This window comes from Pyxicephalus adspersus, chromosome 2 (genome assembly GCF_032062135.1).
Source record: "Pyxicephalus adspersus chromosome 2, UCB_Pads_2.0, whole genome shotgun sequence".
Classification (NCBI taxonomy): domain Eukaryota; kingdom Metazoa; phylum Chordata; class Amphibia; order Anura; family Pyxicephalidae; genus Pyxicephalus; species Pyxicephalus adspersus.
In genome coordinates, this window is record NC_092859.1 from 139,369,558 (window position 1) to 139,385,814 (window position 16,257).

Sequence of the window (16,257 nt, forward strand, 5' to 3'; positions counted from 1 at the left end):
AACACCTTCCTAATATAACATTCTGTCTGGCAGGGGCACCACACCGATACCTTCCTGATCCCAGCATTCTGCCTGGCCACACCTTCCTATTCACACAGCCTAACGTTAGGTATGCCAGGGATACCAACCATTTTCACAGAAGTTACCTTGCCCGGGATATTTACTGCTTCCTAAGACCAGAATTCTTCTTGCCAGGGTTATCAATCAATAACTTTCTATTCCTTAAGCTCAGCCTTAAAACATGTCAGTGGTACCAACACCTTCCTAATCACGGCATTCTGCCTGGCACGGGTACCATCACCTTCCTATTACATAAACCTAACGGCAAGAATGCCAGGGGTACAAACACCCTCCTATTCCCAGCATTCTGCCTGGCAGGGTTTCCTCTTCACACAGTCTACCATTAGGCATGTCAGTGGTAGCGGCATTTCCTATTCCCAGAGCCCAGCATTAGGCACCTGGGGTGCCAACAACTACCTATTCCCTTAACCATGGAATTCATCCTGCCAAGGTTACCTACATCCTCGTATTCTGTCCCCAGAATTCTGCCTACTACATTTACCAACACCTTCTTATTTCACAAGCCCGGCTTTCTGCCTGCTAAGGGTACCAACACCAAAGTCCCTGATCCCTTCCATCATGCTGCGTCTGCTCCAGGCTATGCCAACGCCTGGCTGGCACCTATGTGTGTCTCAGAAGCTGCTTAGACCATCCATGCCATCTCGGCAGCCAGCTTAGTCTTGGGGTGTTCATATTGTGGGTAGAGATGTTGTTTGATCAGTCCTACACCTGACCCATTGTGGTTGTGGTAAAGTTTATATAATGATGGGGCTTCCACCAAGCTCATTATGGTTGTATTTATATTATTTGTCTTCTTATTGTATGCTCTGTATAGTCAGCAGGCTTCTACCATTTGTGGTTATATTGGGGATCCATGGGGCTTCCACCTAACTACTGATGTATAGCGATGTTTATATAGTGGCCGCGCTTCCACCTCAGCAATTTTATTATATTATCTATTTAAAAAACAATGTTCTAGGTTACTGATTGTATTATTAGTAATAATTTTCTGCCAGCGCAGATAGGTTCATGCAGAAACCGGGCATCCAATGGCCCATTGTGTTTCACTGTGACATCTGCAAAGCGTTTTATTCCCATTCTAGTAAAGCTTGGCTAGGTAACATCTAGGTAACATCTCCTATGGCGTTTAATATTGCAATTGTAAATTGTCCGAGCCAGAAACGTGCCTTCCCTTGCGTTATGCCTATTAGATTAATAACTTTACTTGATAAGCCTGTTTGAGGATATTGCTAGCACAGGTTTTATGTAGTTGATTTATCGTCTCATTTATAGTACTACTGATTGTCATGCGCTTGTAAATCTGTGATTTGTTGTAGGGCAAAATCCAGCAGGTATCTATTGTATTGCTTTTGGCTTTTTTGAGTAAAAGGATTTAGGAAAACCTCCATCTTTTTTTCTTTGAAAACAATTAAAGAAGTGTGCTTATTGTGGCATTAGCATAGTTTCCAATGGGTGAGGGTTTCAGCTTCTGATTTAATCAGAGCCTGGTCACAAATGGTAGGTTTACCCCAGGGGTTCCCCCATATCTGGAGACTTTTTCAGCAGTTGGAGTAATGCTTTGCATGCTGCTTTGATCTAGGCAACATTGTAATGCAGGTTCAGTGTACACATATACATTGTTCTATGGAGAAATCTTACTTGTGTACAAAGGAATGCAAATGTCTTTATTCTCTTTTACCAGGACTCCTATTACTAGTTTCTTGTTGTTTCTATGCATTGTTTGCAAATGCTGATTTTTTTTTATTTCCCTTAGCATAACACCACCTAGACTGGACAGTGTTTCTTTATTCCTGTTTGGTGACAAACCATCTGTTTTAAACAGATATACAATTATTTAAATTCTGTTTATTTCAGCTTGCTCCTGCTTTCTGCTCATTTAAAAGAGCCCCTAAAACCCCTATTTTCAAACTCACCTACCCGTCTTTTTCTGTCTTTTAAAACCCCCCACTACTTCCCACCACTACATATCTCCCCTCCTATAGTGTGATACTTCCCCCACCTCTCTAGATTGTAAGCTCTTCGGGGCAGGGTCCTCTCCTCCTCCTGTGTCACTGTCTGTATCTGTCATTTGCAACTCCTGTTTAATGTACAACGCTGCCTAATATGTTGGTAGTGTATAAATCCTGTTTATTAATATAACTTTCCCAATCAGTATGAAAGAGGTTTGGAAAAGTTTTATCAGTGTATAAGGTATTGGCCCACCGTTTTTACATTGTGTGTTATCGTTTATATGCATCTGGCAAAATGCTTAAAACTTATTGAAATCGTTATCAGTTAACTTATACGGTCACTTAAACTCCATATTTTGCCTGGTTGCATGCTAACATTGAGGTCAGTGACTCACCTAGGCATGCATTGCTGCACATTTTGAATCGTTATTGTGCTTGTGTTTGACTGGCCCCAGATCATTTTACTGGGGTCCCTGAAGTGTATCCATGTGGTAAACAAAGCACCTGGCCCATAATATGTCACAGCAAACAAAAATTCTGGTAAACCCCCCCTTAGTATTCATCTTTTTCTTGTCTCATGACAGCCAGGTGGCTACTGAAAAGTGCCAGGCAGTGTGCCCACCTAAAAAGGGCCTAGGGAGAACACTGGCACTGGACTGCTGATGCTATATGGATCATAGCAGATACCACATCTCATGCCTAGAGCTGTAATTGGGTTTTAAAAGTTGTCAAATAATATCAGTTTGGATCTTTAGCTGACTTAGTTTTGCTGTTGCAACACTCACCTTTTAAGGAGCTGACTTAGCGCACAGACACCTATGAAAATCGTTTTCAGATGCATTCTTTGTATGGAACTGTTTTGGTTAATTGGTGGGTTTAGTTTAAACAGCTGTAATTGTAGACTCTCAATGTCCAGCTTTTCACTAGTTACAATAATTGCTAGGTAACAGGATGCCTAAAAATGGTAAGAATTACAAGTAAAGCGACGTTTCTTAAGATTGAGTGATTATCCTGACTTGACTATTATTTATATATATATTATATATACTATATTGCTGTACAAAGTCCATAGTCGTGTCACTAGCTGTCCCTCAAAGGGGCTCACAATCTAATGTCCCTACCTCAGTCATATGTCTTTAATACAGTCTAAGGTCACTTTTGAGGAGAGCCAAATAACCTAACTGCATGTTCTTGGAATTATTATTATTATTATTAAACAGGATTTATATAGCGCCAACATATTACGCAGCGCTGTACATTAAATAGGGATGTGGGAGGAAACCAAAATACCTGGAGGAGACCCACCCAAACACGTGGAGAACCTGCAAACTCCATGCAGGTAGTGCCCTGGTTGAGAGTCAAACCTAGGACCCAGCACTGCAAAGGCCAGAGTGCTAACCACTGAGCCACCGTGCTTCCCACTAGGGAACAATATTAAGCGTTTAACACCACAATTCTCACAATTGACTATGACTTTCCTTAATTGCAAGTCTGCTTTTTTAGTTGAGTGACCTGGTTTGGCCAAGAATTGTACTGCTGAAACAAGGGAGTTGGGTTTTTGTGTATTGCAGCAAATCCCAAATTCTTGCTTCCAGTGATTTTTGTAGTCTGAACAATGCATGTTTATTCTACGGTCGCTGATCGTGAACAAGGATTTACAGAGACAATTATTGAGCATATGTACAGGATTGTATAGCACATGTTAATCAACATAAGCATGCATTTAGTCTGTGTCTTGCAGCTCAGATGTTTAGACTTCTAGGACATTTGCACTATACTTAATGTTTGGCCTTTGAAGAATGTGGTTCCTGTAACAATTTTAACTAGAATAGCCAGATTTTCAGGTACTACAAGTGTGCTCCATCCCTCCTGGGAAAATGCAGTAAAGAAATCTTGTCAGATAGAGCTCCCCCTTCAATTCTTTGTGTTCTTGGAACAGTGGTCGTGTAGTAATGTTCCAGATATGCTAAGTATGTCTTTACATTGGTGACTAATGCAGCTAGAAGTCTGCCATGAATAGGCTATCGTCCAGCTGTAAAGAAGTACTGTCAATTTTCACAGGAAGGCGACAAACATTTATAGAACCAGCATTAAGAATCTAAAGCCAAAAGGACAGAAAAAAATTGTATTTTCTCCTTGGAATTAAACCTAGATGAATTGTGAATGAAGACTATTGGGTGTGATTAGTGTTTTATTAATGGAATGTTTCTAGAGCCATCTTCATAAGTTTATGTTCAGACTGGCCAGTAAGGATACCACTTCTTCATGCCAGCAAACTGGTGCCTTGAGTAGCTATAAAGTATATTGCCTCCCCGCAGTAGCCCAGAAAGAATGAATGGTGGGGCGGCAGTGAACGGTACCAGTACCACCCACTGGCGTCAGCTGTTAAATGTGCAGATTGTGGTTCTTTAAGAACCGGTGTTGTGGTGTGAGGAACTGAGCAGCTGACAAGGTTCCAGGAAACTGCGCAGGATTGCTCAAAGGTGTTGCAGGTCTTATTCTGCCTATATAGATATAGATATAGATATAGATAGATATCAAATACCTTTTGACCCCTTCATATAATCCTATCGGCCTTTGGGGTGGGTTCAATATTGACCATTCTTGTTCATAGTTTGCTGGGAGAATGTATGTACTTGTTTGCGTTAGCTCTAGCTACTGCAACGTAAAGCTTCATGGCCGAACCATTGCTGGGTCAGATAATGGACCCATATGAACACTTTCTTTCTACAAAGACAACACGAATTTTGGTTTTATCCATCACTGGAGGCAGCCCAAAGCTCTATTATGTGCAGATAAAGGATTTTGGCATTCTTGTTAATTCTAGAACAAGTAATAGCACACATTTAGCTTTGGGGCTGGTCAATGACCACTTGAAAATGATAAATGCTTATCTGTCTCTGGTTTCTTTTTTTGCATTTGTCTAAAGCAAGCAGATCAGGAACCCTAATGTGAAGTCAGGGGTTTTGGTCTTCTGACAAGTACAGAAGTCAGTGGTTCAGCATGACAATAAGTGGCTTCTTCATTCTTCTTATTTTTTGTTTTTTCTTTTACATTCGAGTATAGGTTTGCTTTATTAACCGAATGGCAAAAAATGGCTTCCATCCTATTATTATTGCTTTTAAAGCTAAGGTTAGTCAGGATAGTGATATGTTACTGTAGGTTTTTTTTTATTTGTTTCTTAGCAGTAAGTGCTGTACAATGCAATGTTTAGACTGTCAGGAACGTGCCCTGTAAATATAGTTAAACTTTCACTCCTGCTTGTATGTTGGACTGTTGACGCTATGACTTCAGGAGTTTCTTTTCAGATCTCTAAGTTGTCATATTTTTATATCTGCCTGTTATTGTTTTTGGAAGCCCTTTCCTACAGATAGCAAATGTCAGAGCAGGAAGTGTGGGGGCCACAGGCAGTGTTTAAAATGTCCCATAGGTTTAACACTTTCCCACTTGCTTCAAAAGGTAACTACATTTTAAAACAAAAGTACAGTAATCCCATTTGGCCCCATCTCCGGACCCACCCTCTATCCCCCAAATAACTAAGCTTTGATGGCCTCTGCTCCAATGTCCTGTTTATTTTTGATTTGAGGGGTAACAACTTCTTGACGTTTCTTTTTCTATCTGTAACCTCTTTGTAGTTACCTGGCCTTGTGTCTCTGTACATTAAGAAGTGTGCTGCTATACTGAATGCATGGACAGCAAAAAAGTGGCAAAGTGGTCCTGTCACTTTAATTTACTGACAATGTGTTTGTTTGTTTCCTGATTTCTTCCTGTTGAAACAGAAAGTAGGAAAATCTCCCCAACAGGAACACAATGGGGAGAAGATCATAACTTTCTCCACTCCTCAAAAACAATCATTTAAGAAATGGCAAGGTTTTTTCTCTTCAAAAACTAGTGTTCAGTTGGGGGTAAATAATGTTAATTGAATATCTGTAAATTTTACAAACCTTCAGCAATAATAGCTTTTATTTATGTTGATGCGTGTGCTAAATAAAAGTTGTATCTTTATTTTTCAGAACGTGGTCACAGTCCATCCCTGGAAAAGTGAAGTTCTTCTCAAGTGAAGGCTCGGACACCTCTATACCAATTCCAATCGTAGCTCTACAAGGTGTAGATGACTCTTATCCACCACAAAAGAAGTCCTTTATGATGTTAAAATATATGCATGATCACTATCTGGATCAATATGAATGGTTCATGAGAGCCGACGACGATGTCTATATCAAAGGTGACCGACTAGAGAGCTTTCTTCGCAGCCTTAACAGCAGTGAGCCTTTGTTCTTGGGGCAGACTGGCCTGGGCTCTACAGAGGAAATGGGCAAGCTGGCCTTGGAGCCAGGTGAAAACTTTTGCATGGGCGGACCCGGGGTGATCATGAGCAGAGAAGTTTTGCGGAGAATGGTTCCGCATATTGGAGAGTGTCTGCGAGAAATGTACACCACCCATGAGGATGTTGAAATTGGCAGATGTGTTCGGAGGTTTGCTGGAGTGCAGTGTGTTTGGTCTTATGAAGTAAGTGTTTTTGTTTTTGTTTTTTGTGTACTTATGCTGCTTTTTTTTTTTTTTTTTTTTTTTTTAAAGACCCAGTGAGCTCTGAGATTTTGATACTTTTATCACAAAAAATATAAAAGACCTTTCACTGCAAATTTATCAAAGCTGCAGTCTCCCAGCATAATGGCAAGTCTTTCAGCCTATATGCTGTAGTAAATGTTCATTTTTAGAAATCCTCCTCGCCATATTCTGAGACATTTTGGAGTTTTGAAGAGGTATAAAATGATATTTTTTTCCTTACTTTATCAGAGGATTGGTAGCACATTTTATCACTGGGATTTACCCAGCCTGCAGGTCTGCTGCTGACCTATTGAGCAAATACCAGAATGTTCTCTCCACCTTTTAAAAAGGTGCTGATGTCAGATAAAAGCCCAAGGCACGGTTAAAAATACAGTAAGAACATTTTCAAGTTACTCGTGCAAACATTTATTTTTTATTTCTACCTAAGCTGCATAGGTTTGTTTTCTTACCATTTGAACTTTGTTGTTAGTTCTTCAGTTTTATGTGATTGGTTTGGGTGTGACCTTCAACATTTTACCTGAAGAAAAGGCTGTCATTTCAATCTTGATTGTGAAAGGTTGTACTTAATGCTCTTATTTCATATTAGAAATTAAAAATGACTCGAGTACAAGTGCCTAGAGGTCACTCGGAGGTTCAACCACCTGAAGCCTTTTTTATATTGTGTTCAGAAACTTTCTATCGGCTATTGGAACATTGGGCCGTTTAATAAGCGGCGTTTTTTTTAGATGCTAACCTATGAGCACTTAGACACTGATATCTACTGACATTGTTTCCAGTCCAGTCTGCAGGAAATGAATAAGATATGAAGATGGATCATCCTTTCCAGTGAGAACTAACAAATCCTCTCATAAGGATAAAGAGAATTACTGCTGTAGGCAGCTAATTAGAGAGCCGTGTGCGGTTTCCAGGCTGAGGGCAATGTTCGCTAGTTACATTTTACAAAAACTAAACTGGGAGATTCAACAAAAAGTATTCAAGTTCTGCTTCTATTGACAGCCAGCTTGAAGTTGGGAGGGATATTTGACTAGTCTATGTAACTTCTAGCATCAAAATCTGATATCTATAAAGAATTTTGTAATTTTGAATAATGGAATGTTCAAAAAATTGCCCAAAGTTCTAGATAGTCCATGGGTATGCAAAACCCGAAGTGCTGCCAGTTTGGCCAGTGGTGACCGCCATTGTATATTGAACAGATCTGGCAGCTAAATTATATAGAGGCTAAATGTGCCATTATTTTTAGCTAAAAACAAAAACACACTGTTAAATCAGCAGATATAATCGCCAAGTCATGCAAGATTTGGCTATCATTATTTTCCTTTATTTTTGATGATCAGACCTAATTGCCCCAGTTATAAATTTGTTGTTAAAGTCGCAATCATGTCTAGAGAAATGGAGAACATAGAAGTAGCATTCTGTAATCTGATTGCTTCTTCTTAAATGTGCTTCCCCTAGTTATTATTATATGATTATTTTTCATCTTGGCTATATATTTGATGATGATCAGATACAGATGGGCAGTGGGAGTTTGACAATGTAGGAATAAAATGGCCTAATGTTCTCCTACAGAAAAAGATTTGCAGTACACTTGCATAAATAGTGCTACTAGCTATGTAACTATTATAAATGAAATTCTTCCCATGGATACCACCATCTTTAGGTATTTAAGATTCTATTAGTCACCAGAATGTATCATCTATAGCAAAAATATTGTTTTTAGTGTTTGAATAGAACCTCAGTCAGATTTTACTGCTACCTGGGACTTTGTTAAAGAGATTTTCCACATCGGGATAATCGTACTATACAGAAACGAATGTAGAATAAAAAGATGAAAATTTATTTTTACCAGACATGAAGTAGTAACTTGGTAATACAACATGATGAGTCCTATTCATAAAACCGCAAATCTGGCATTCCCACAAACATTCCCTGGTGGGAATCCTTCAGGTCTTTGTGTTTCAATGGCAGCCTTATGACAAATTCATGCAACTTGTTTTTTGCAAGAATTGCTTTTTTAGATGCCAACCAATAATTCAAAGTTGTTATTACACAGTATTTATATAGCACCAACATATTACAGTGCTGTACAAAGTCTATAGTCCTTTCACTAGCTGTTCCTCAAAGGAGCCCAATATCTAATGTCCCTACCATAATATATCATCACAGTCTAAGATCAATTTTTTGGGGAAGCCAAATAACCAAACTGCCTGTGGGAGGAAACCCATGCAGGCACGCGGAAAATCTGCAAACTCCATGCAGAAATTGTCTTGGCTAAGATTTGAACCTGAGACCTAGCACTGCACAAGCCAGAGTGCTAACCACTGAGCCACCATGTTGCACAGGTTTTGGGAATAAGCTTTGCAATTTATGTGATCCAAGGATTTTACCATATAGAATAAAAAAAAAACTAATTGTGGATATAGCTGATATTTCGCCAGTATCTCCATTTGATTTATAATGTTATCTTTGTAGGTTGCCAGGAGTCTGTTGTGAAACAATTATGTTTTTAGCATAGCCCCCTATTTGGCATAGGAATACCTTGCTATACTTTATGTATAAGTGCAGTGCTAGAAGTTAACAGTATACAATGAAAAATCCCAGGTGATTAGTTGTCAGTAGAACTGTGGCCAGTAGGGCTTTTCTCTTCCTTGGCTATTTTCTGCCTCGGTGCTCTCGCTTATTAACCCAGCAGCTGCTGATTCCTCTGTCTATACTGAATGGCTTTCTAACCACGTGGCACATTTACCCGGCATCGAAGGGGATAAGGAGCGCTCTGGATTAAACGTCAGTTTCGTTAGGGTCAGCAAAGGCTAATCTCTCTCTCGTTGCTCTGTTGGGAAAGGTGCACAAATGTTTTTCCTCTTAGGAATGCTGCTAACTTTTCCAAGAGAGCTGAGATCTGTTAATGAAGACACGCATGAATGAATTATTAACAGTGTACTTATTGTACTTTCTCATTACAGCAAAGCAACTTTTCCTCTTCATTTACAGTAAAGGAGGTAATCATTTTTTTTTTTTTAAGTCAGAAATCAATTTTGCTTTGCTGAAGTGTAGTTTATCTACACAGTAAAGTGTGGATGGTGTTTGCCCTTTACAGATGCTAGCCTAAACCTTTCCTGTGTGTTCAAAGATAATAAAAATCCTGCACTGGGTCTATTCTTTGCCCCATTACTCCCACCAAAATCTGGTGTAAATTTTGGATGGACACTAATCCTACCCTTTAAACGACTTCATTACTCATGTAGGAAATAGTACATTTCCTGTACTTCTTAAATCACTGCTTCTTTTCACTAGAAGAGTAATGCAGCATTTCCTATGTGTTGCCCAAGTCACTCCACGCCTGCCTACTGTTTGTTGTGTTTGTGACCTTTGGGGTCACAAGTTTACTGAACAAGCTCAGGGCCAGCTTAGTCCCAGTCTGAGAATATGTTAGGAAGCTTCTTGTCCACACTTCCCGAAAGCTTCAGATTAGGCAGAGTCCTGGTGTTGCAGAAGGGACCTGTCTTGTGTCTATCTACAGAAGCCTGGGAAAAAAAATACTGGCCCGATATTGTCAGGAAGGTGAAGATTATCATCTTAACGCTATGCAGAGTAAAAGCCTTTAAGCATGTGTATAGGGGGCTGAGCAAGTGTCTTCTGATAAAGGTTCTAGAGTTTTGAGGCTTTAAAGATAAGTAGTGTTGTGCACAGATTGGGATTGCTGTTAACCTATTATGTGAAAAACATTTTAGTCGTGATTAATGCACTTGGAGCAACAAAAGGTTTGAGGCAATAGCTGTTCTTTGGCTAGTGTGAATCTAACTGGAGATCTTCAGTAGCTAAAGCAGTATTCAACCCAGTAGTTTTTTTTTAAGCTGGGTGGGAAGAAATTGTAGGTGGCTGGCAGCCACAGTGATCCAAAACTTCACCAACCACCCAAAAAGTGCCAGTTTGTGCACCCAGCTAAAAGGGGCTCGGGAGCACACTGCCAAAGTATAAATACACCAAAGCCCCCTGGTGTGTGCTTCGTTTGTTGAACAAGTAAGTTTTGAATTTCTTGGCATAATTAGTGATCAGCCAGCATTTCAAATTACTTTTCTTCCCAGCATTCCTTTTTCTTCACTTACACTTCTGAAGTCAACTGTCCTTTGTTTGAGATTTGCAGGCATGATGTGTCCACATACATATTTCTTCATTTGTACATTTGGTACTCTAAAGAAAACATTTGACTTCTGTCTTCAAGGAGTCATTGAAAAGTCTAACACAGAGTGAAGAGTTTCATGTATTGGTGTCTCGGGGATTAGTTGTGGAGAAAAAGGCAAAAATGTGAATTCCAAGCCTACCAACTGAGCAACAGCTTGTTTACTTTACTGGCGTGCAGAGGGTATATCTTACAGACTGAGCCTTGTTAGGATTCTGGATGGCACAAGGCCTGTTTGTAGCAACTCTTCACCTAGGCTCCAACACAGCTCTCTCTATAATTAGTACAGGACACTTTCCTCTGCAAGCACGCGGGTGTAGCGGCATGGTATGCGTGCAGCCGATTAAACGTTTGGCTATACTATCCTAGTGCAGCAGCAAAATGTTTTGCATGCTTTTAACTATCACTGGGAGCATAAATGCTGTATATGAAGTTGGAGAAAAAAAGTGAGGTTAGTTAGTGCCCTGTTCTGTCCTTTTATTTACCAATCTATTTCTTCTAATAGACTTTTTTAAAAAAAATCTCCAGTCTAATGGGTTAACATGACACATTACTACTTTTCTCTTGCAAAAGCAGGCTTAAATGTGATAGTTTATAGTTACCCCACTATGTGTTCTTAGCAACTGGGGACTGGTCAGGCTCATTGCCATGCAGTCTATTGTACATTAAATAAGCTGACTTGAATGCTGATGGTCAGTGCACCCAAATGCAACACATTGGTGGAAACCGGCTCTGTTGAATGCCAGGATTTTTTATAGATTGTCCGGCAGTTTACTTGCATCAGAATGCAAGACAAAACATCTGGTGGAAATGAGCCTGTAGAGAACAAACTAGGAGAAGCTTATGGAATGATTGGACGTTTCTTGCGTTATGGGAGCAGATCTGGGTTATTTGGTGATATAAGCCAAGATTTTTTTTTTCTGGCAACATAGTAATCATTATGTTCACATCAGCTAGATTAGTTTAATGTAATAACTGTATTCTTGTTAAATTGTGTAATCTGGAATTTACAAGCTCTTAAAGCCTAAATATAGTGAATGCCAATGCAACCCTTACAGTGAGACTTCCCATGCACTTTTAGAAGTACCAATAGAAAGCGTTTTTACCAACCTTATTCTTCCCTGCTCCTGCATTCCTCCTATTTCCTCTCTGGGTTGTGGACAGGCTGCCGGCATTCTCAAAATGCATTATTTTTAGGTCATGTGTTTGACCATCAGTCACAAGAGTAGGAAGTATGAAGTTGGGGCAAGGAAAAGGAAAGTCCTTCTTACTGATGCCCTAGATCAGCCTTTCTTGACCTTTTAAACATGGGGGGTGGGGTGAGGGAGGCACGCGCAACCCTTGAAATACTTTTTAGGTCTTAAAGCAAACTCTTCTATAATTACTTTATCTACAGATCACTGTACATTAGCATGGTGGTCAGTGGGATGTATGTCACCCAAACTGACCTAAGAACAAATTGCTCAAGGAACCCCTAGCAACCTCTGGAGGAACCCTGCTTGGGAAAGGCTGTGCTATATAAACTAACATTCATTGTATGCATTGTTGAGCATGCCTCACCTCATGTTTAGCCTAGTTATATACTTGAGTTTGCCTTTAACTGTTGTAGAAGGAAAGTTGTTAAGAAGTTCACAAGGATATCGTGGATAAACACAGACTGAATTATCACAAGATTGATAAGCTTGTTTGGCCAGCAACTTTTTTGTTTAAAACGTACTCTAATGCTACATGAGAAAAAAATGGCATTTCAAAAAAATAAAAAAAAACATAAAAATAAAAATAAAACAAAAAATGTCAACTTTTCATGACCTTGAATCTCTTGCCTCACATCTCTCGGTGTCCTAACTAGATATGGATTCCTAATAAACTATTGCAAACATTTTGCAATAAAAGTAAAAATAACTTGATTTAGCAGTCATGTCTTCCTCAATCCAATGATTTTACAAAATTGACAAATATCTTTGGTTTGAAGTTGAAACCAATGTCAGGTTTTTATTGCTGTCTGAATGCTAGTTGGGGAGATTTGCGCCTCACATTTCGACATTTCATTATTCAGATCGACAGCAAACATACTGCAGTGTTCTCCCCAGTCCCTTTTAGCCGGGCGCACCACCCAGAACTTTTCAGCAACCACCCGGCTGTTTTTGGGTGGTTACTGATGAGTTGGGTCACAATACAGGGGCTTGCACCTTCAATTTCTTTCCACCCAGCCTAAAAAAAATTTCAGAGTTGAGCACTTTACTGAATTGAAATCTTGGTTAATTCTAACCAGCGTTTTGGATAATTGCACCCAAATTTGTCATGCTGTTAGCATTTGTATCACTCCACTACCTAATCATTACTGGGGGTAATTTAGTGCAGGAGTTCTTGCTGTTCTGCAGAGATTGCAAAGATTAAAGCAATTTAAATAAGCATTAAAACGCTTTATGGTCAATGATTCCGTAATCTGTCCGTAATCATTGCTCCAGATATAATGTCCTCCATATCCCAGCATATTTGCACATGCTTGTGGGCACTTTTTCCTGCTCGGATGGAAAAAATTATTTGGGCTGCCCCACAGGAACGAGCAAAGACCAGGTCTAAACTGTAAATTAATAGATTAATTTAACCAGCATGAGTTATAAAGCTAATCTCTTAGATTTTTGATGTGAGGATGGAGATTGTAAAGCTACGTACACACGTTCAATGGTTCTCATCTGATAATCGGCTCAGGGCTGATATCGGACAAGAATCTGGCGTGTGTACAGTGCCAGTCATCCATCACCCGAACGTCCGTCCTGGCGGATCCACAGATTATGGACGACCAACGATCGTAATAGAAGCGAAAGGGCAGAGTGCGCAGTGAGGTGCCGACCCGTCGTTCTCCCCCCTCCCCGCTGCATAGAGGAGATCGGTGCTGTATGTACATAACTCGTTCATGCATCGTGCAGTGCTTTGTCGTTGGAAAAGATCGTAAAAGATCCTTTCCAACAACAATTATTACACGTGTGTATGTAGCTTAAGACAGATGACTGAAGATTGATCTTCAGATCAAAAGATCTTTTGAAGCAATTTTAATTGCCATTGTCATATGCAAACCTTTATATTTAACACTTTCTGCACAGATTAGACATTCCATTTTGCCACTGTTTCAGATAACACAAATGTAATGCTGAAATTGTATGGCACCGTATAGGGAATGGTACGTGTGACATGTGCTGCCCATATGTGTAAGCCAGAGGCATAGGTCAAACGAATGCTGAACAGTCATGTCTGGGTCCCATACCAATAGTAATACTATGATAATGTGTAATAAATATATATCACCCTGGACCTTATTCAGTCATGGGCACTGCCATCTTCTGCTCCCAATCCCCAGCCATAATTGGCCAGGGTGACTTTTTAACTGAGCATTTATTGCTAAAATGTGGGAATTCGGAGTGTTTTTTTGTATATCTCTTTGACCGCCTTACTGTTTTGTTTTCTTCTTAGACCCTCAACCAGCTGGTAGACACACCAATGGATATGCAGCTGAGATGCCAACAGGGCTTTGCATAGCAATTCCTTTGATCATTTTCATAGACGCTTCACTCTTATTTTGATTTCTGCCCCTACCTGATTCCTCTCTACTTGACATTTTGCAGTATATTTTTCTGTCCAATTCATTTTATCTGGTTCTAGTTCTTCATTACTGTTTAACAAGGCTGTTCTCTGAAGGAGAGGTTAGGGCTCATGGCTGGGAATGTAGTGTTAGAATGTGGCCATTTGATTTACCACTTGCTGACTCAAGTCTCACAGGCAAGTGTGGAACAAGGTGAACTATGAATAACATGGTTATTCACCTCTGCTCTGGAGAAATGCCATTCCAGGCTTAGGAGGGAGCACCCTCCTCACTTAAACTTTGAAAGCTTTAATCTTTCCTTATTCTATGTTACTTCGCATTTATAACACCACAATCCCCCTTCCATGCTAAAAGCAATCCTCACATTATATAAACTACGACTACAGAATTTCTCTTTAATCTTTGTAATCACTACTTTGATCCTTGGTGTAATTGATCAATTTTGTGATTTACCATGGTAAAAGTTCTGAAGAACAGGACTCCATGATGCTTGCTATTCATTAATCTAAAAAAAGCCGCCTTCTGCATGCTTTTTTTAAAGCTAATTTCATTCCATCCTTGTGGCTAAGCTTTAGACGTAGCACTGCCAACTTTGTCCCCCAGCCCAATAAAAAGACTTTGGTGGTCATTTAAGGACATTCACAATAGACAGAAAAATGGCAAATGGGAAAGGATTTGCACCTTTTGAAGGTTGCAAGGCCTTATTTCAGTGGGCTTTGAGCCCACTAAAATAAGGAACTAAAGCTTTTCATATTCCTCGGACATTTAAAATCCATTGCAGATGCATATGACCTGCAGTGACTATTCTTCTGACCTGTATTCACATGCTTTAAGGTGTCTTTGTACTGGAAAGAAAAGTAGGTTTGATGTGAAACAAAAGACTTTATTTTACCCAGTTGGAGCACACAGTAAGTTTTTAACCCTTACTCAGTCTTTTCAAAACTTGGGGGTTAAAAAAACGTTTTGGGCTAATAGTGGTACCTACAGATAAGAATTGAAGCTATGGCAGTCCAAGAACTCCTATTCTTGAAAGAAGACTACATTGGCAGCCCAACATATTCCCTGACAGGTGTGCTTAAACCTTTTTGGGTGCTGTGGTACGTTTTTTGGTGTTATTGAAATGTATATGTATATGTGCAGCTTCTTGCAATGATGAATTGATACTTAGAGGAGAAAGTTATTTCGTTTTGAGTATATTGGATAAGCACAAGCAGTCCAGCGTTCAGAGCTTTGCTTCTGCTAGTCGGTAGCTCCGACTCAGCCTCTGCTGGGCCCTTGACGTCCGAGCACTCCCCAGTAATTGGGCTGAAGGTGCAGAAACAGTTAAGCCGGTCTCCTCTAATAAGAGTCATTCAGCACCCCCCCAGTCTCTCTTCAGCTGTAAAAGGATATCACTCAGGATATGGTTTAAGAGAAGGGGGTGAAGAAAGTCCTCTCCATGCATTTACAAAGAACACATTGTTCAGACCTATTGCCAGCCCCCTGCCCAGCGCTTGCTGCAGCGTTCTCCCTGCGAGAGGATATTGAATTCAAGTTATCTTGTGATAAGTGATATATTACAGAAGCATTTTCTGCACAATGGCTTAGTCACAAAACAGAAAAACACCTTCCGATCTCATTTAATGTTGACTAAAAGGCACATTGTCATCTTCCGGACTGATTGAAAGGATTCTTTATTCAGGAAGACTTTAGTTACTTTAAAGTTTTGTAAGGTATCTCTAGGATTCTCTGCAGACCTGTCAATGTGGCAAGGCTCAGAGCGCGCCTGGGTTCTGCATAACGTGTTCCCCCATTTTATGTTTTGGTAAAATCTTTTACCTTTGCCACGTGAAATATTCTTACTGTCTTGGCAAACTTAAAGATTTTTTGATAATACCCAG

The 16,257-nt window shown here is 39.8% G+C and overlaps 1 protein-coding gene across 1 annotated transcript in view; it reads left to right on the forward strand.

Moving 5' to 3' along the window:
- Positions 1 to 16,257, forward strand: part of CHSY1 (chondroitin sulfate synthase 1) — a 41,382-nt gene that overhangs the window by 1,319 nt on the left and 23,806 nt on the right. The window contains exon 2 of the mRNA XM_072402651.1: positions 6,044 to 6,539. Coding sequence (XP_072258752.1) covers positions 6,044 to 6,539 — 496 coding nt within the window. The remainder of the gene's footprint in view (positions 1 to 6,043; positions 6,540 to 16,257) is intronic.